Below are 22,286 nucleotides of genomic sequence, written 5' to 3'. Positions count from 1 at the left end.
TTCTTTGTGTTCCTGCCCCATCAGTTTTTTTAATTGATCCCAAATCAACTTCGAATTGCCCCCTGCTTTGCTTATTATGCTCAGAGAAAAGTCAGCCCTTGACTTTCTCAACAAAAGCCGCGTTTCCACTGCAGGAACTTTCCCCAGGAACTAGGGACTTTGGGCTGGTACTCGATGTGTTTACACCGCAGGAACCAGGGTCTAAATGAAGTTCCGGGTAAATATTTCCCCCTCCGATAGTCCCTGCTCATGAGGTAGTACTTTTTCAAAGTTCAGGAACTTTCAGGGGTGGGACTTGTGCGCTGCACAAGCTGATTGGTTGTGTTCACGCCGCATTTTGGTTGGATGATTCCACGCAGCATTTTATTTTTATTTTTAACCTTATTTTTAACCGACACGGTTCGTGTCGTGGCTTCATGCAGTAAGAGTTGTCTGTCTGCAAATATGGAATTTAATAAAAAATAAACTGGTGGACTGGCGACGAGTTTCAGGCTTTATTAAGGGTATTTGTGGAAGAGGAAACTTTCTGCGCGTTCGTCTCAGCCATCTCACGGTCAATGTCCGCAATAGCTGATAACATACAAATGTTATATCTAACGTTAGCATTACGAGCTTACTGAACACGCTTTATCAGTGCTCGTCTCTTTTCTGCCACAGCTTTTATTATTAAGTCATTATGTTTACACATTGTCATCTATTGCAAGGTTAGGTTAGTAACAAACAACTATTTACAGGACTGTCACTATTTATGATTGATAGACGGGGTTCAGGCTTTTTTTTAAGCGTATTTGCGAAAGAGGAAATTTTTGCGCGTTCGTCCTAGGCATCTCACAATAACTGATAACATACGTTGTCTAATTTTATACGCATACGAGCTTTCTGAACACGCTTTAGTATCAGTGCTCGTCTATTTTGTTTTGTTAATTACCTCGTTAGTAAACCAATACATAACTGCAGCACAGTTTGAATCTCCTCCATACTTATTATAAATGTGGCACTCAAAACTGATTACTGTCCGTTGCAGACTGGGAGGAGCAGTTGCGCGCAGTTTACCTTCCCGGTACTTTAGACCGCGGTGTAAACGCAGAAAGCAACCGGTCTGGGGCAAAAAAAGTTCCTGGGACAAATTGTTCCGGGTAATTTCGGTGGAAACGCGGCTATAGATGTTACTTTGTTCCTCAGCATTGTAAAATGGTGTTTATCATGACATAGTTTTGATTTATTTGCCTTTTTTTTTTTTTTGCAAGGTCACGTTCTTTCACTTTCAGGATTTCAGCCTTAATCCATTGAAGACTATTCTTGGAGTTTCTATTTCTAAATTTCTGAGTAAACTCCTTAATGAAATATGGCAGTTTACTTGAGCACAGTACTTCTGTCATGTAAGTCTTTCCCTGCAAGCAAATTACTCCAATTAAACCTGTTTATTGTGTTTTTGAAACGGTCCTGCTCTTTGTTAGGTATTCTGGTTGATTCTTGCTCCTTAGCAGTGGAAACACAAAATCTTTTGCTGGTTAATTTTCTTGCCACCAGAACTAGATTGTGGTCCGATAGGCCTGTGATCATGTTAAAGGATTTTGTGATTCTTTCTGGTTTGTTGCTGAATATTAAATCAATCTGAGTTCCAGTATTATGGGTTATTCTTGTTGGGCCCTTAACTACCTGCGTTAGATCAAAATTATCGAATATAACGAATATAATTATACAAAATAACATAAACAAATAAATAAAATCTAAACAAAAAATGAAAACAAAAAATGTAAAATTAAAATATAAAATATTATAATAGTATATAAATAATACTAAAATAACACTAATCACAACACGTTAGCCACTCAATGTGTTTTATAATAGATTTGCAGACAGTTTATGTTGAATAACTACATTTGACGGATTTGTTTTGATTTTAGATCTCTGATGCCGAACTGGAGGAGGTTGTCAAACTGGGTCAGGCCAGCGAAATCGCCCGTCAGACCGCAGAGGAGTCTGGGATCACCAACTCGGCCTCCAGCGCCCTCCTGTCTGAATACAATGTGACCAATAACTCCATGGCCCTGCGCACACCCAAAACTCCAGCGGCACAGGACAAGATCCTGCAGGTCTGGTGCAGTTTCACACACTTTTCAAACTGGTTGTTTAATGTTCTGCCCTGAGTCTCACTGCTCAGTTCTTTTACCCCCACAGGAAGCCCAGAACTTGATGGCACTTACGAACGTGGACACCCCTCTTAAAGGAGGGCTGAATACTCCCCTCCATGAGAGCGACTTCTCTGGTGTCACTCCACAGAGACAGGTGGTCCAGACGCCCAACACCGTGCTGTCTACACCCTTCAGGTACCCATCATGCATGAAAATGTCTACTTTTAAATGGAAAATGTAGGTTAGCATATTCATAATCGTAGTAATTGAGTTTTGTAAAACGTCTTAAATTAAATGCCATATTAAAACAGTAAAGCTGCGTTCACACTGGCAGCGACAAAATGACACCATCCCATTTATTTGAATGGAGAGCTGGCGATTTCCGGAGACTAGCGACTGTGACCGTTGGCGACAGGATGTAGGCGTGTCCAGCAACGTAATAAAGTTGAGATATGTTTCACTTAATGCATATGAAGAGTGACTTTCAGAAGCAACAACCAATAGGAGTGAAGTCAGTGGAGCGCTCTGGGCTGTGCGATATATATCGTCTGCTATAATATCGTAATTGTTGTTTTAGGGATATGCAATTTGACATTATCGAGTATAGCCTATCCCTCACACACACCCAGAGAGTGCATGCATATTTTACGTGATGCAGTCTTGTAGATTAGACTAGTGCGGGTGTGCATTTAGAGTGCATGCTTTTACTGCTTTTATTTATCATTTCGTAATAAATTTCACAAGAGTGCAGTTTTTCTCCAAATATCAGCATAACAAATGTTATTGATTTTATAAAAATTTTAAACAAGAGACACCATATTGCCTGTTTTTGCTCTTTCACCAATGAAAATAGTTGAAAACAAAGCCACATATCACATGGCCTCAGTTTCCTTACTGAGTGAATCCGCTTTTTGAACAAATCAGTTGACTAGGATAGATAAAGTCAAATGCTTCTTTCCTTGAATGAATCAGCCGTTTGATTGAATCGGTTGAATCTCTATGATTCGCTCATTGACAGTGACTTGCTGCCACCTACTGGCGGTTTCAATTTCACATTTTAAAGTATCTTTTCTTGTTTTAAATAATTTTAAATATCAGTATTCAATATTGCAAAGATGAATTTTGATACTGATTTAATTTGATTGGTAACAAAACTATTGTCTTATTTTTATAATTGAGTTTGGTTAAATTTGTGAAATTGACACAAAAGATGATGCATGCATATAATTAGGTTTAAAAAATGGCTTTATAAAGGTTAAAATGCCCATATAAGGTAAAAATCTATTGAAACATATTGGAAAAAATAATGTCACTGCTGTGAACTGATCACCACACAGAGTATGAAGAACGTCAAAAACTTTAGGAGTCGGCTGTCCACGACAGTCCTAAACCTGCCAAACGACCAACACAAACACACTCAGCAAAATATCGTCTAATAATCGTTATCGATAAAATCCCAGAAAAATATCAAGATATAATTTTTTGTCAATATCGTACAACCCTAGAGCGCACATGATGTCACGACATACTGTAGTGGAGTGTCGAGGCAAGATTTAAGTGCTCAGCAACTTTCCTATAATATATGTAACTGTGTACATGTGGGGTTACTCGCCATGCTGATTATAAGCCTGAATGGTTTTGTGAACCCAGATAGACCGGCGCTTGCGCCTTTGCTGCAGATAAATAGCCACGATGGCAAAGAGCACTCACTGTTTTCCATTCATCTTTAAAATGAAGCATTTTATGTATGGATTCCATTAATATTTAGCTTTTTCCTTCCGAAACGTTTGTTTGTAGCGGTAAGAAATTTGATTTGTTTTCTACATCATGGAGTAACATCCGTGAATATCATTCACAAACGTTGCTTGGCAACCAGTAGTGGGAACACTCAGTAGTGACCTCACCGCCAGCCGCTGGTGACATCCAGCGACAAAGTCACTGGTAGTGTGAACACACCCTCAGCCACTTAAGAGAGTGGTTTACAAGTGATTTGGTCTTATGGTTCTGGGTTGTTGATGCAAATAAAATCACTGTATCGCACGTCCTTGAGTAGCTTATTGCTTAAATTAAATGCCACCAACAGCAACAAGACAGTCAAAATTATTATTAAATATTTAATAGTAAAGATTAAACCAATATTCTACACAGTAAGTTATGGTTGGGCGCATTAGTATAGATTTTAGTGCTGGAGTTATAAGATCATTTAAAAGTTTGAGGTCAGTAAGATTTGTATGTATTTATTTTTTATTTTTATAAAATTAATACTTCCATTCAGCAAGGATGCATTAAATTAACAGTAAAGACATTGATAATGTTACAAAAGATTTCTATTTTAAATTTGAAAAGTTCTTTTGAACTTTTCCAAATATCCTCAAACAATTTATCAGTTTCCAAAAAAGCACACAAAAAAAAGCAGCTACTGTCTTCAACATTGATAATAATCAGAAATGTCTCTTGAGCAGAAAATGTGACACTGAAGACTGGAGTATGGATGCTGAATTCTGCTTTGCATTACAGGAATAAATTAAAATGTAAAATATATAAAAAAAAATGAATAGACATAAAATCGATTTCACAATATCACAGTTTTTACTATATTTTCATTGAAATAAATGCAGCCTTGGTGAACTGAAGAGAATTCTTTTGAAAACAAATTCTTACCAACCTCATACTTTTGAAAGTTATTGTATTTTAAACCAGATATTATCTATTATCTGCATTGAATATATCATAATTTTAAAGTAGATGCTAAATTTCAGGTTAATGAGCTGTGTGAATAATGCCTTTATGAATATGGTTTCCCAGAACCCCCAGTCACGGAGCCGAGGGCATGACCCCTCAAGGTGGAATGACTCCTAAACCCTCGGTGGGTGTGACCCCGGGCAGGACTCCGCTGCGGGACAAACTCAACATCAACACAGAGGAGGGGAGTGTGGACTACAGTGACCCGTCATTTGCCAAACACTTGGTGCGTTAAATAATTTTAAATCATTGTCCTTCAGTGGATTTAATGCCGTTTTGATTTAAGTACTGATGTGTCAGCATTGTGTTTTTGCATCGTGGTTAGATTTGTTCTGTTTGTTCCAGCAAAGGGAGTCCCGCGAGCAGCTCAAGTTGGGCTTGATGTCTCTGCCGGTGCCCAAAAATGATTTTGAGATTGTTCTTCCTGAAAACGCTGAGAAAGAGCTGGAGGAAGCTGAGGTGGACGAGAGTTTTGTCGAGGATGCGGCCGAGATAGAACTGCGTAAACAGGTCCGTTGACTCAACGCTGTGATCTGTAAACACACTGATGTTCATAAAGCGGTCGCTCAAGACCCAGAGGGTGCTGTATTTAGTGTTTGTTTGTTTTTGGTGTTATTTATCTTGCGTGACATTTCCATAGGCCGTGAGAGATGCTGAGAGGGAGAAGGAGCTGCGTCAGAGACACACGGCAGTTCAGAGAGATTTACCAAGACCTTCAGAGGTGAGGACTTCCATACTTGCTGATCTGTCCCAACAGGGTTATTGTCAAGTCAAGTTTATTTGTATAGCGCTTTTCACAATACAGATTGTATCAAAGCAGCTTCACAGTATTAAATTTAAATAATACAACAAAGTTTGTTTCAAGAGGAATTTATTGATTGATAAAATTAAATATCCCCAAAATATCCCCAACTGAGCAAGCCAAAGGCAACAGTGGCAAGGAACCGAAAAACTCCATCAAGTGACCTAATGGTGTCCTAAAACTCCATCAGGTGACCTAATGGAGAAAAAAAAACCTTGGGAGAACCCAGGCTCAGTCGGGGGCCAGTTCTCCTCTGGCATTTATGAGCTAGAGGCCGGATTGTAGTTTGAACTGTGGGATTATATGAATGCCTGGCTGAAGAGATGCGACTTTAATCTAGTTTTAAACTGGGAGAGCGAGTCTGAGCAACGAACAGTATCAGGAAGACTATTCCAGAGTTTTGGAGCCAAATGTGAAAATGCTCTCCCTCCTTTGGTGGTTCTGAATATCCTAGGTATGACCAAAAGCCTTGAATTTAGTGATCTTAAAGAGCGCGATGGATTGTAGGGCGACAGAAGATCCGTTAAATAGACAGGAGCTAAGCCGTTTAGGGCTTTATAAGTCAGTAGCAATACCTTGTAATTAATACGGAACTTTATAGGTAACCAATGCAGTGATGATAAAATCGGTGTTATATGATCATATTTTCTTGATCTCGTAAGAACTCTAGCGGCGGCATTTTGGACTAACTGTAGCTTGTTTATTGAGGATGCAGGACAACCAGCTAATAAGGCATTACAGTAATCCAGTCTCGAGGTCATGAATGCATGAACTAACTTTTCTGCATCAGAAACTGATAGCATATTACGTAGCTTAGCAATGTTTCTAAGGTGGAAAAAGGCTGTTTTTGTAACATATGAAATATGATTTTCAAAAGACAGGTTGCAATCGAGTATAACACCCAGGTCTTTTACTGTAGCGGATAAAGTAACAGGACGTCCTATGATGTTAAAGTTGTATTGTGCGAGGTTTTGTGGGCGGTTTTTTGAACCGATAAGTATTACCTCTGTCTTGTCTGGATTTAATAAAAGAAAATTACGCGTCATCCAATCTTTTATATCTTTAACACACTCTGTCAATTTGGAAAATTTAGCGTTTTCATCCAGCCTTGATGAAATATATATTTGAGTGTCATCGGCATAACAATGGAAACTAATTCCATGTTTCCTTATAATATTTCCAAGTGGCATCATATATATTGAAAATAACAGAGGGCCTAACACAGATCCCTGCGGCACTCCATAGTTTACTGGAGTTATGATCGATTTTTCTCCATTTAAATAGACAAAATGGTAGCGGTCAGATAGGTATGATTTGAACCAGCTTAGTGCTTGTCCTTGAACACCAGTATAATTTTGTAGTCGATCTAAGAGTATTGTGTGATCTATAGTATCGAACGCAGCACTAAGATCAAGTAAAACTAGTATTGAGATACAGCCTTGGTCAGAAGCTAAAAGTAAATCATTTGTGATTTTAACAAGCGCAGTTTCAGTGCTATGATGCGGTCTGAATCCAGACTGAAACTTTTCATAGATATAATTTTGTTGCAAGAAAGAGCCCAGTTGAGCGGACACCACTTTTTCTAATATTTTAGACATAAATGGAAGATTTGAAATGGGTCTATAATTTGCTAGATTATTATGATCTAATTGTGGTTTCTTAATGAGAGGTTTTATAACTGCCAGTTTAAATGTTCTTGGAACATGACCTAGAGATAAAGACGAGTTAATAATATTGAGGAGAGGCTCTTCCACTACAGGTAACACTTCTTTCAGTAGTTTAGTTGGTATAGGATCTAATAAACATGTTGTTGTTTTAGATGAAGTGATAAGTTTATTTAACTCTTTTTGTTCTATAGTTGTAAAGCACTGTAATTGTTCTTGCGGGGTGATAATTGAAGCTGAATTATAAGGCGCGATTGAAGATTGAACGTTTACAATTGTGGTTCTGATGCTTTCTATTTTCTCAGTGAAGAAGTTCATGAAATCATTACTACTGAACTGTAACGGGATATTTTGTTCGGGTGACGTCTGTTTATTTGTTAGTTTAGCCACGGTGTTAAATAAAAACCTTGGATTATTTTGGTTGTTTTCTATTAGTTTGTGGAGGTGCTCAGCCCTGGCCGCTTTTAGGGCCTTTTTATAACGTGACATACTGTCTTTCCACGCGATTCTAAAGACCTCTAAATTAGTTTGTTTCCATTTATGCTCTAAAATACGGGTTTCTCTCTTTAAAACATGCGTAGTATTGTTATACCATGGTGCTTTATTTTTCTCTCTGACCTTTTTTAATTTAATAGGTGCAACCACATCCAATGTTCTAGAGAGAATGGTGCTCATAGTGCTAGTTAGTTCTTCTAGTTCATCTGTTTGTTTGGGTTCAGGCGGCAGCTGAGACAAATTAGATAAGCAATTTGAGAAATTATCTATGGTGGATGGAAGGATTGTTCTGCCTGGTCGATAACGCGGCGCTGCATGACATATTACAGCAGTACGTAATATGCAAGTTACCATGTAGTGATCAGTGACTTCATCACTTTGTGGAATGATATCTATATCGGTTGGATCGGTTCCATGTGATATAATTAAATCGAGTGTATGATTAAGACGATGTGTTGGTCCGATGACGTTTTGCTTGACCCCAAATGAATTTAATAAATCTGTAAACGCAGCTCCTAACGCATCATTTGGATTATCTACGTGTATGTTAAAATCTCCAACAATTAATGCTTTATCGACATTGACTAATAGGTCTGAGAGAAAATCTGCAAACTCTTTTAGGAAATCAGCGTAAGGCCCTGGCGGTCTATATACGGTAGCCAAGGCTAGAGATAATAGTGATGTTTTTCTAACATCTAAGAGCGTAACATTTAGTACAAGTACTTCAAATGAAATAAACTTATAACCCGTTTTCTGAGTAACATTTAGAATATCTCTATAAATGGTTGCAACACCTCCGCCACGACCAATCAAACGGGGCTCATGCTTATAACAGTATCCAGGAGGAGTAGACTCATTAATACCGAAATAATCATTTGGTTTAAGCCAGGTTTCAGTAAGGCAAAGTACATCGAAGCTATTATCTGTGACTATTTCATTTACAATAACTGCCTTAGGTGTGAGTGATCTAATGTTTAGAAGACCTAGCTTTAGAAATAGTTTTTGTTTACTAACAGCAACATTTTCTGTTTTAATAACAATTAGATTTTTCCTAGATCCTGCATTAGATTTATTATTTGATCTCACTAAACGAGGAATAGACACGGTTTCTATGCAATGTTCTACACTAGTATTTATATCAGTTGAATTGGTGCAGCAGAGACTATGATTTGGACTTTTGGTTACTAGTCAAAGGGTATTTAACATTTTGGAGATGTTATCTGACAGAAGAGCCGCTCCGAATCTGCTTGGGTGTAAGCCATCAGCACGGAAAAGCCTAGGACGCTCCCAAAACAGATTCCAATTATTTACAAAGAGCAGTTTCTGCTCATTGCACCATGACATTAACCATTCATTTAGCGCAAATAATCTGCTGAACTTTTCATGCCCTAGTCGGTACGTGGGAAGCGGTCCTGACACAATGATCGTTGTTTCAGGCGATGTGCTGCGTACCGTATCGAATAGATTCCTGAAGTCTTTCTTCAGAATCTCCGTCTGGCGCAGCCTGATGTCGTTCACTCCCGCGTGCAGGACCACAGTTCCGACGCGCTCGTCACCGTTCAGGATCTCGGGAACGCGAGCAGCGATTTCAGAAACATGAGCACCAGGAAAGCAGTGACTTTGCACCTTACTTTTACCTAACGTAGCGTGTACGTGCCGAACGATGGAATCGCCGATGATCACAGCATCGTGTTCTGTTTCGCGTAGAGGGGAGAAGCGGTTTTGTGTGGATAACTCGAAAACCGGGAGGGTCGGAGAAAGTCTTGGTCTAAACCTGACTCGCGTCTTCCGCTGCGGAACCACCCAGGCTTCGTGGTGGCGTGTTGGAGCCGGAGTGAACGAGACCATGGCTGATTGCGACCGATGCTGAGGAACGCACGGAGTAGACGCGGTCGGAGTCAGCGGGTTAGTAACGTTAAACACTGATTTGTGTGCATCGGCACGTGATGTTTCAAGAGCCAAACACCGGTCTCTCAGCTCGGCCTGTCTCAATAAAAGGTTGTGGATCTGTTTCTCAACAGCTTCCAGCTCAGACTGCAGTGCGTGCAGCTCAAATGTGTCCTCACCTGCACCAAACGGTAGACTACTTACATCTGATATATTCGCCATTTTAACAGATGGACAGTGAGTTAGCAACAAAGCTACCAGTGATGCTATCAATATTAATACTAATTTATATTATAAGTTTGTTTGTTTGTAAGTAAGTGTGGAGAAGACGCGTTCAGCCGTGATCCACGGACGTAACCTTTAAGAGTATGCAGCGTTGGATCACTAATAGGCTTGACGCGTCTGCTCAACAGTCCGCGTTGTAACTATGAGGTTTTTTAGTTTTTTTTTTAGTGGTAGGGGTGTAGAGTAGACGCACGATAGGCGAGAAAAAAAAAAAAAAAAAAAAGTTTGTTTATAAGTGAGTGTGGAGAAGACGCGTTCAGCCGTGATCCACGGACGTACCTTTAAGAGTATGCAGCGTTGGATCACTAATAGGCTTGAGACGCGTCTGCTCAACAGTCCGCGTTGTAACAATGAGGTTTGAGCAGTAGTGCTTCTCAGTGAGGAAAAGTAGAAAATCTTCGTTGTAAGCGAGTTTAAAGAGAAAAATCAAGAATTATAAATCAAATCGATAGAGCTCCAAAAACAACAACGCATTCAGACGCGACGCATGATAATAACAGGACAAGACATTACTCACCGTGTTTGTTGAGTGATTCTTACTCACCTGAGCTTTTATGAACTCAAGGCGCGAGAGAAAATAAATAAATAAAAATAGCTGAGCGCACGGGTGGCGCGCTAACAGGCTAGCGAATTACCAGCGTGTTGTGTTAGTAGTAACGGAAGCCAGCGATGTTGGGTAAGCTGTATTTAGTAGTAGTATAAACAACTAGAAATTGTAGTAAATGATGGTTCAAAACAAGGAAATACGAGGCTAATACGGAGCTTACAGCACCGAAGCAGACAAACTCACAGCAGACAGCGAGGCAGACAGGATTATTTTATTGTAATAAAATAACTGAAATAAAATAAAATACCGTATTTTCCGCACTATAAGGCGCACCGGATTATAAGGCGCACCTTCAATGAATGGCCTATTTTAGAACTGTTTTCATATATAGGGCGCACCGGATTATAAGGCGCATAGAATAGAAGATACTGCAGTCAAACGTTTGACTGGGTTTGCGTTATGCAGTGGTCACCAACCTTTTCAAGCCTAAGATCACATCCAAAGTCCAAATGTAAACCAAGATCTACCACTTGCAAAAAAATATGAAAAAACAAGTGGCTGAGCTGTAAAACCTTGTTTATACTCGACGCGTCCGCATGAGCGCGAAGGTAATAAAAAACTAATATCCGTCTGCTCGGGCAGATTCGGCTCAAAGTCGTGCATCTTCGGATGCGGAGGCGCGCGCGCGGCAAAATGACGTCATTGTGACAGCGCGCGCCTCCGCATCCGAAGATGCACGACTTTGAGCCGAATCTGCCCGAGCAGACGGATATTAGTACATCTCATCACACCGGCACCCAGTTTGCGCGTCTAAATCAGTTGTATGGTCTGGTGTTCAGTCTAAAACAAAACCGTTGCGTCAAGTATAAATGCCTCGTCTGTTTGGGGAGGTGCGTGCGCAGTCAGCGGAGGCTCGCGCTCCGGTGCCAGGCGAAAGTATAAACAAGGTTTAAGTCAGCGGTTGTTTTACAGACATTAATATAAGGCGACAGATCCATATATAAGGCCCTCCGGATTATAAGGCGCACTGTCGTTTTTTGAAAAAATTAAAGGCTTTTAAGTGCGCCTTATAGTGCGGAAAATACGGTATATTTGCAGCATTTGTAGACATAAAAAAAAAAAAAAAAAAAATGACAAAAATACTAAACTAAATTGCAAAAACTTGAAAATTAAAATGAAAACAAAATATCAAAATGAAGGCGTCATTTAAAATTAAGTTTTATATATTTATTAATTTTATTTTCAATTTACAAAAAGGTTTTCAGTAGTTCTGGTTTTAGTTTTGTTAGCGATAGCAGCACTGCCACATACTACTTTATTATATAAATACATATAATGTATCTATGGTTGTTCTGCATTTTGATCAGCCTTGCTTGCTTTTTTAAAATGCTATATAAATTAAATAAACTTTTTAGCAACATACTTTCTTAAAGATTTGCAACACATTTCAGTGTGAAGTAATGTGGGGCAAAACTGGGGGATGTGCAACACAACATAATTTAAAAATTGACTAGTTGATGGGTTGTGTTAAACACTAGTTCTTAAAGGGGTGGTATACTGCCCTTTTCACAAGATGTAAAATAAGTCTCTGATGTCCCCAGAGTGTGTATGTGAAGCTTTAGCTCAAAATACCCCACAGATATTTGTATATAGCATGTTAAAATTGTCACTTTTTGAGGGTGAGCAAAAACGCCTTGTTTTGTGTCTATCTCTGTGTTCAGGTGAATGAGACGATACTCCGGCCTCATAATGTGGAGCCACCTCTGACCGACCTGCAGCTGGCAGAAGAACTCGTCAAGAAGGAAATGATCACCATGATCCACTACGACTGTCTGCATCACCCCTTCAGTGACATCCAGGCCAGGAAGGGTAAAGGAGTGGGATCCAGCTCCAACAACGCAGAGCACATCTCCTACCTGGAGAAAACACCCTATGATAAGATCTCAGAGGAAGAGCTCAAAAAGGTTTGCTGCTTTTAATTAGTAGACCCATATGGCATAGGCACTTTTTTAATCTGGGTGGAAAATCTGAGAGTGCTTTATTATAAAATGATTTCATTATATTATACTTGGGAACACACAGGGCTTTGGAGAGGTCTAGAATTTTAAACATGACATTAAAATTCTGTGCGAGTCATTTTGTCATTCTGCAGGTACAGATTCAGTGTGGCCTGGCAAATTATTTAGAATGGTGAATCTCGCAAAAGTGTAAAGAAAATTCACCCCAAAATAAAGTATTTATGCTTTTTTATTAGCGGTTGCAAATGTATGTACAAATTAAGTATAAGTATCATAGTTAGTATGCGGAGTTCTTTTGCGAAGAAAATATATTTTTCTTTATGCAAATAAAATTTGTCTTTTATATTTTGTTCCGGCATCAGTTATCTTCAGTCATAAAAGTACATCACTCTTATGTATTCAAACCCAATGCGTCAGAAGGCTCAGCTGTATGTGTGCGTTTGAAGGCAGGAGAGCTGCTGGGCCAGGAGATGGAGGTGGTGAAACATGGGATGAGTCATGGAGATCTCTCTATGGAGGCTTATAATCAGGTGTGGGAGGAGTGTTACAGTCAGGTCCTGTACCTGCCCGGACAGAGCCGCTACACCCGAGCCAATCTGGCCAGCAAGAAGGACCGAATCGAGTCTATGGAGAAGAAGCTGGAGGTAAGATCATCATCCGTGTGTTCTGTGCACTCCCTTTGTGTCCAGTAGATGGCGGTGTCGTCGTCGTCTGGCTGATTGCAGCTTATGTTTGAGGATTTAAAGTATTAATCAGGGTTTTGATAAAATCACTTGAGTGTCTTATTGCTTTTAGAGACAGTTTATTCCAATCCATTATTTTTGCTCTTAAAAGGCATGCAGTATGTTTCAGCCTGAAGAGGTTGTATTCGCTATAACAACCGCCTCGCACTACATTATCCCGCTTATTACATGGCTACCTACCAAATAAATCAATAATTTGACACAAAATATTGATTTTGAAAAGGAGTTTATTGATTTAAAAACGATTGTATTGCTTCCGCTAAAGAAAATAGTCCGTTCCGTCTGTACGGTTAGAATCCTGCGTCCATAGCAACGCTCTGTTTTTTATGGCAATTAATTAGTCTTATTTCGTATGGCATTTCATTTAATCTTTTATTTTTTAGTTTATTATTTACACTTATTTTTCATTTTAACATTGATTTTTGTTTGTTTCTTTGTTTTTGCGGGGTACTTTTTGTGTAATTCCTTTTGTATTTTTTGTTATATTTTGTTTTTACATTTAATCTTTTACTTTATCCATTTATTTTTGTTCAGTAACATTCAACGTTCAAGGAGGGTCTTATTGCTTTTAGCACAAGAGACCATTAATTCCTATCTCCTCTTAGTGCTCTTAAATGCTATCCAGAGTGTTAACCTTGTCATTAACCAGTCAAAAGAAACTGATAAATCCGTTAATTCTGTTTTAATGAGGATGGCTCTAAACTTCTCCTGGGCATTAATGCTTGGTAATACACAAACAGAAATGGTCGCCACCAGTAAGACAGCCAGCCAGCCAGTTGCCTGCAGTTTCAGGACGTGCTCATGTGCAGAGCTTCAGTTCATTAGGACCCCCCCTCCTGTTCCACAAAGACTGCGTTTGTGTTCATATGTCTTGGCTGGGAGCGTGTGGCGGAAACTTGGAGGCGATTCACACAGCAGCACGTTCAGAGCCATGGGAGCTGGTGTTCCTGCAGGGAGAGGGAAGCCATGGCACGCGGCTCTCATTCACAGAATCACCAGATTTATGCCGGCAGCATCTGCACTGCACATTTATAAACAGACCTCAGCTGTAGATAGATTTAATGTGTTTTACCTCAATTATTTATATATGTATTTATTTACACTTATAAAACATATAAACAAAAGCCTCTAAGTGCCATCTGAAATTTTCTTTTAAAATGAGCATTTTTACCAAGCTCGTATATTTAAGTTCAGTAATTTCACTTTAATGACATTATGACAATTAATAGGTCATTTTCATTGCCATTAAAGTGAAATAACTGAACATAAACATGCAAGCTTGATAAAAAAGAGCATTCTAGAAGAAAATTTCCGATGGCACTTAGAGGCTTTTGCATCTGAAGTCTTTATATACACACTTATAAAACATAAGAAATATATAAATGTACATATTGCCTAGTGTATATATGTGTATATAGCCTAGTAATTGTGGATAGATAGATAGATGGATGGATGGATAGATGGATGGATGGATAGATGGATGGATGGATGGATAGATGGATAGATGGATAGATAGATAGATAGATAGATAGATAGATAGATAGATAGATAGATAGATAGATAGATAGATAGATAGATAGATAGATAGATAGATAGATAGATAGATAGATAGATAGATAGCAAAAAAAATCTGCCACATAATAAAAATAAAATAAAATTCTCAGTTATATATCTCACAATTATGTTTAATTTTGTTAAAGATAGGGTTGGCTATTTGTTCCAGAAACATTTATGCTGGTTGAAACGCATCCTGATAGAAATCACTAAGTTAAGTGGTCTAAATGTATTTATGTGTATATATCATCTGTGGAAGGCCAATCGTCCAATCATTGAATTCAGTCCTAAATGAATCTAAAGCAGTCAGGTGGTACAACTAAAGCTCTTTAAGTTGTTTATTTTATTATTATTGTTATGTACTTTGAGACATGAGGTAGTTTAATGCCGTCTCTCGTGATGCTTTTGTGTGCACGCGTTGATGTGTTTTGGATGAGGGGTGGCTTTGGAGACGCTCTGAAGGGAGGGTGGGATTGGGTGGGTATTGCTAGCCTCTCTGAAAATTACCTACCCAACCTTTAAAATGAAATATTAATAAAGGAACTTTTTATTTCTTCAAAATTTTGAATGTGTTCATAATATACTTCAGTTGATCAGTGGTAGTCACGCATCTGCTGTTGTCTGGATGTTGTGCTCGATGGATGTTTTATCCAGCCAGAGATGCCCAGTCAGGACTTTCAGCTGGCAGCCTGACGCTTGCTGGAAAACGTCAGGCGCTCGAATGAAAACAGATCCATTATAATTGCGTAATGGTTTGTTAAAGGCCAAAGTGTGTTTCTGAGGCCTTTGTTGACATTGGAGGTTTATTGTTTTTGTTTCCATCTCATAACTTTTTAGAGTTCACTACTTTTATGCATGTCACACATTATTGCAAAATTGAACGTCTGAAAATAGTTTACGTTTGCGATGGTTTCAATATTTCGTGGTGCCAGTGTCTGAAGGCAAGAATTGAATCCTGATTTTTCTTAGAGCTCCCATCACAGCATGACAAGAGCAAGAACTGTTTCAATTTAGCAGAGATTAAATGTTACTTATTGTGGATTTTTTGTGTTGCTTTTGGATACTATTTATTTATTAGATTTGTTTTTTATACTCACAGGGTTTCTGCAGGTCTTAAAGTCTTATTTTGCCCTTTACACAAATTAAAAAGTTCTTAAATTCATAAATATGTATTTTTTTTTAAAAGCTTTTCTTTTTTAGTTGATATTTTACATTTGTTATTCAATTATTATTATTATTATTTTATTTTTTTATTATTATTTTTTAATGTATATTTTTTAATATATTTTACCTCGTCAATTATTTTCTTTTTATCTAGACAAATTAAGTCTGGCTACAGTGCAAATGTGTTTCAATAATACACTTTCTACAGTACAAAAACTAATGCAGCAGGAAGTTCAGGCTTTGCATGTGGTTTATTCAATCACAATTCAAAGTCATCTTTAAATCATTCTGATTGCAGTCTTGTTTGTAACAGTTCCCCTCACTTCCTGTGTCTGACAGATTAACAGAGGTCACATGACCACAGAAGCCAAGCGTGCAGCGAAGATGGAGAAGAAGATGAAGATTCTTCTGGGCGGGTATCAGTCTCGGGCCATGGGACTGCTCAAACAGCTCAGTGAACTCTGGGATCAGGTGGAACAGGCCAATGTGGAGCTCCACACCTTCCAGGAGCTGAAGAAACAGGAAGACCACGCCATTCCACGCAGAAAGGAGGTGAAAAACTTTACTATCTCTATAAGATGTTGTGATTAGGGGTGTGATGAAACGCTTAGCTCACAAGACGAGACGATACACGATTTTGGGTTCACGAGAATGAGACGAGACAATATTTTAACACTATTTTTAAGAAATCTTCAATGACAAAATATGTGACTTCGTCACAAAATGCAAAACAATGCAGGTGCTTTTTGAAATGTTTTAACTAATCTAGGGCTGTCACTAACGGTTATTTTGGTAATCGGTCGATTATTTTGATCGAGTAATCGGATAATATTTTTTGTGGTAATTAAAATAGACCCTAAGTGAACAGAAGCCTTTCAAATTATTTAAAATACATATGTAACAACAACAACGAGGCAATGATAATTGGTTGAAATAAAGTATCAAAGCAAGTAATCATATGGTTTTATTGATCAACACCATTAAAATACATAATATAAACAATCAACTTCTGTACATTGTATTATAATAAATGCCTGCAGAGGTCGCCAACAACCTGGTGATTGTTGTTGTTACACTTTACAGCATGATCAAATCCTTGTTTAATATTGGCCAAACATCATTTCATTCAAATATCCACTTAATCTTAAACAATAAATCTTTATGAAACCCGCAGTGCATATATTTATTTAATTAGAAACCGCTCTAATGCTGCAGTCCTTGGATTCTCATCCGTGGAATGCACCACTTCTGGAATTTTGCTGGTTAAACGACATGAGTAAATTTTTGTTATATATATATATATATATATATATATATATATATATATATATATATATATATATATATATATATATAGTAATTATAAAATTGAGTAATGTAATTAATGCAGATATTAATAAAATCTGAGGAATTATATGCATTTGTTAAATGCAATATATAATTGTATTAATACACTCACCTAAAGGATTATTAGGAACACCTGTTCAATTTCTCATTAATGCAATTATCTAATCAACCAATCACATGGCAGTTGCTTCAATGCATTTAGGGGTGTCGTCCTGGTCAAGACAATCTCCTGAACTCCAAACTGAATGTCAGAATGGGAAAGAAAGGTGATTTAACCCTTTCATGCATGAATTATGATACCCTCAGTCAGGATTTTTTTCCTATGTGTTTTTATTGCTCTTAGGGCATGAAAAACAAGAATTGATTTTTATTTATTTTTTTACAAATTTTTCAAAGAGATCTTCAGATGTCCACTTGAGTGGACAGCATGCGGTTGGTTTAAACTGAAGATATACTGTATTAAATATAAGACAATAATCAAACAGATAAAGTATGTGAATTTAACAAACTAATCAATGCAATTATATCAAATAATGTGAAAACTATAAAATATATACAAAAAATATAAATGCAAAATATTGCAATGGCTTCATACAACTTCATACAAGTTGCACTTTGCGTATCTTTGATATCAGAACATGAGGACGTGATTCCATCAGAATTTTCTACAGCCTGTCAAGGTACAACTGTGGAAACCACTCAGATGCTCCCTCCAGTGCACCAGAGTATGGAGATTTACCCTTATTAGCTGATAATTCTGATTATGTTCAAGATGGACATGCACATTTCTATCATAGCCCTCCTCTGAGAAAACCTAGCGATACGTTTTTTCAATCTCATCTGAAATGATCAGTGTTGGGGGTAACGCATTACATGTAACATGCATAACGCATTCAGATTACTTTTTTGATGTTACAAGTAAAGTAATGTGTTACAAGTAACATGCATTACCTAATCAGATTACTTTTTGATCTAACAAGTAATTAACTACAAGTAATATGCATTACCTAATCAGATTACTTTTTGATGTAACGAGTAAAGAAACGCATTACAAGTAACATGCATTACCTAATCAGATTACTTTTTGATGTAACGAGTAAAGAAACGCATTACAAGTAACATGCATTACGTAATCAGATTACTTTTTGATGTTATGAGTAAAAAAACACATTACAATAACGCACATTACATAATCAGATTACTTTTTTATGTTATGAGAAAGGAAACGCATTACAAGTAACATGCATTATGTAATCAGATTACTTTTTGATGTTATGAGTAAAAAATGCATTACAATAACATGCATTATAAAATCAGATTACTTTTTGATCTAACAAGTAAAGTAATGCATTACAAGTGTCATACATTATGTAATCACATGACTTTTTTCGATGTCAATGAAAATTACATTCTAATAATACAAATACATTTATTTACAGTAGAAAAAGTCAATGCATATTAAGTTTTTAAGTTTTAAATTTCAAAAACAATATTCACATTATAATTATGAATTGTATCTGAAATATAGCCATTGCATGCATGACGTCCACTACAGTGGACATGTGATTAATCAGAGTTTTCTCTCAATCTGAAATCAAAACTTGGAAAATTTTACTGTGATATGACTCATTAGATATTGCTTTATGCTGCAATATTTTTTTTACCTACAAGAGTCTCCTAGGATAGAAGGAATGGGTGGATATTCTGGAGCAACTTGGCATGTCTGACTGACCCTTGGCCATCTTGGTTTGGAGGGGGAAAAAATCGAAACACAAAGGCTTGCCACTTGATTGCAATTTATAGGATGATGCACCAGGGTCCAATGAAGAGATTGATGTGCAACTTTGCCATAAAAACCCGTGCAAATTCAAGAAAATGCTTTTTTAATAGCTGTCCACTGTAGTGACCACTTGAGCGTGGCATGGTTGTTGGTGCCAGACGGGCCGGTCTGAGTATTTCACAATCTGCTCAGTTACTGGGATTTTCACGCACAACCATTTCTAGGGTTTACAAAGAATGGTGTGAAAAGGGAAAAACATCCAGTATGCGGCAGTCCTGTGGGCGAAAATGCCTTGTTGATGTTAGAGGTCAGAGGAGAATGGGCCGACTGATTCAAGCTGATAGAAGAGCAACTTTGACTGAAATAACCACTCGTTACAACTGAGGTATGCAGCAAAGCATATGTGAAGCCACAACATGCACAACCTTGAGGCGGATGGGCTACAACAGCAGAAGACACCACCGGCTGAAGACTGGGAAAATGTTGCCTGGTCTGATGAGTCTCGATTTCTGTTGAGACATTCAGATGGTAGAGTCAGAATTTGGCATAAACAGAATGAGAACATGGATCCATCATGCCTTGTTACCACTGTGCAGGCTGGTGGTGGTGGTGTAATGGTGTGGGGGATGTTTTCTTGGCACACTTTAGGCCCCTTAGTGCCAATTGGGCATCGTTTAAATGCCACAGCCTACCTGAGCATTGTTTCTGACCATGTCCATCCCTTTATGACCACCATGTACCCATCCTCTGATGGCTACTTCCAGCAGGATAATGCACCATGTCACAAAGCTTGAATAATTTCAAATTGGTTTCTTGAACATGACAATGAGTTCACTGTACTAAAATGGCCCCCACAGTCACCAGATCTCAACCCAATAGAGCATCTTTGGGATGTGGTGGAACGGGAGCTTCGTGCCCTGGATGTGCATCCCACAAATCTCCATCAACTGCAAGATGCTATCCTATCAATATGGGCCAACATTTCTAAAGAATGCTTTCAGCACCTTGTTGAATCAATGCCACGTAGAATTAAGGCAGTTCTGAAGGTGAAAGGGGGTCAAACACAGTATTAGTATGGTGTTCCTAATAATCCTTTAGGTGAGTGTATATTAAATTTTGAAGGAAGAAAGAATATATTATATATTTTTATGTTGTAATTGCTTAAGTTAATACTTGATTATCACTGATCAACACTGTCGTTCATATCCAGGCCCTGAGAGAGGATGTTCAGAGGCAACAGGACAGAGAAAAAGAGCTGCAGCAGAGATTCGCTGACCTGCTCCTGGAGAAACAGACGCTCTCGCAGAAGTTCTGAGCATCTCTGCATCTCCTGTAGTCAGTACAGTAGCTGTTCGTGCTTATCCTAAAGTCTAGCCTTCCCGTCCCGCTTCAGTGTGCACATCAGCATGTTTTACATCTTTACTGTGTGGATCCTTCTTTACTGTGTGGATCCTTCTCTTTCTGCTGTAATGAACTGCTTTCAGCTTCTTGATGTCTCACCGGGATCTAATTCACAGATTTTTGTTTTTAAAAATGATTTTCATTTTACTTGTGCAAATACGATGTTGTAAGTGTAAATATCGTCTGTTTTCCAGTACGTTTTTCTCATGTCAAGCCATTTTTAGTTTCTTTCTGAATATAAGAAGCTTTTGCTCATTTTCAGGTGTAAATTGGAATGTCTGGTATTGAAAATGTACATCATTTACAAAATAAATCATCAGCGCTGAGTTGCTCCGATCTGTGAATGAGTGGTACATTTGTCAAAAGCTTTCATTCTCAAATCTTACGTGTGCTTCACATTTGGCCTTCTGTGATCAACTGTGCACATATGAGAAGTAATGAAGTGTGGTGGTAATAGTATGGATTATTTTTTATTTTGCTGGACATTTCATCTTTAATTTTAATTTTATATTTTACATTTTTTATTTTTTATTTTACTGGGTAGTTTATATTTCAGTTATTTTTTTATTTTATTTTTGCTGGGTACTCAATTTAATTTTTGTATTTTATTTTACAATCTTACATTATTTTACATTATTCCATAATTTTCTTTGGTTATTTTAACAAATTCAGTCTGGTATCAGTGCAAAAACAGCTTCAATTCAGTTTTAAACAAAAACTAGTATCATGGTTGCATGTTACATTTGATTAAATATCATCAAACACAAAGTTGGCTTTTGTTTAATTGCAATCAGAAACTGTCAGATTTTCATTATGGTGTGTAACGAACCACACTTTGTATATTAGACTGATCAGATCTGTTTGGAAGTGTGAATGTTAATGTGAGCTCATCTGCAGAATCGGTGGTGTTTAGTGTCTCTTGTCTGCAGAGGGACGGGTCTCGATATATCAGAAACTGTTTCCAGAGGTGTAAAGAGTACCTGAAAACCATACTTGAGTAAAATTAGTCCATTACACGTTACAAGTCACCAATTCCAATTCGACTTGAGCAAAAGTCTTTGTGTCTACAGACACTCACGGGATTTCAGCAGGTCTTAAAGTCATATTGTGTCCTTTTACCCAAATTAAAAAGTTCTTAAATTCAATAAGTTATGGCATTAAATATTGAATATATTGCAAAAAATGTATATCCTCTGAATGTCTTCCTGTTTTCTATTTGTTTTCAATACAAATATCTAAACATCTTTAAATCAAGATACATTTAAGTCAAGTCACCTTTATTTATATAGCGCTTTTTACAATACAGATTGTTTCAAATCAGCTTTAGAGTGATAACACAGGAAAAAATAATGCAACGTTTGTTTCTGCTGTACAGCAGATCTAGAAGAAAATGGTTTCGTAGTCCAGCTTAAGTAAGTTCAGTAATGGTTATTTTTTGTTGTAAAGTTATTAATTTAGTTCATTTATACACTGTACAAAATTTCTAACCTCTCCAAGTCAAAATTTTCTAGTGACTGGTCACATCTAAATTTTTTAATTGGCCCAAGTGTAATTTGGCTCAATGAGAAATAATACGTCAGACTAATTGAAAAATTTAGAAATGAAATGTATGTTAGTTTGTCTGTATGAGACTAGCAGTAAGCTAGATCAACATTAGAATAACATACAGATTTCTAACATTTCATCATGTTGAGCTATATAACATTGATTAGTTTTATGTAA

General features: G+C 37.6%; 1 protein-coding gene across 1 annotated transcript in view; it reads left to right on the top strand.

Moving 5' to 3' along the window:
• Window positions 1-21,332, top strand: part of cdc5l (CDC5 cell division cycle 5-like (S. pombe)) — a 33,059-nt gene extending 11,727 nt beyond the window's left edge. Inside the window, exons 8-16 of the mRNA XM_082143464.1 lie at window positions 1,908-2,096; window positions 2,182-2,330; window positions 4,941-5,103; window positions 5,223-5,387; window positions 5,518-5,598; window positions 12,279-12,521; window positions 13,022-13,219; window positions 16,376-16,588; window positions 20,374-21,332. Of these exons, the coding sequence (XP_081999590.1) occupies window positions 1,908-2,096; window positions 2,182-2,330; window positions 4,941-5,103; window positions 5,223-5,387; window positions 5,518-5,598; window positions 12,279-12,521; window positions 13,022-13,219; window positions 16,376-16,588; window positions 20,374-20,478 (1,506 nt within the window). The 3' untranslated portion in view covers window positions 20,479-21,332. The remainder of the gene's footprint in view (window positions 1-1,907; window positions 2,097-2,181; window positions 2,331-4,940; window positions 5,104-5,222; window positions 5,388-5,517; window positions 5,599-12,278; window positions 12,522-13,021; window positions 13,220-16,375; window positions 16,589-20,373) is intronic.
• Window positions 21,333-22,286: the final 954 nt, after the last annotated feature.

Source organism: Leuciscus leuciscus, assembly GCF_965113295.1.
Source record: "Leuciscus leuciscus genome assembly, chromosome: 17".
NCBI classification, from domain to species: domain Eukaryota; kingdom Metazoa; phylum Chordata; class Actinopteri; order Cypriniformes; family Leuciscidae; genus Leuciscus; species Leuciscus leuciscus.
The sequence above is the reverse complement of the archived record's forward strand: the minus strand, read 5'-3'. Positions and strand labels throughout refer to the sequence as shown.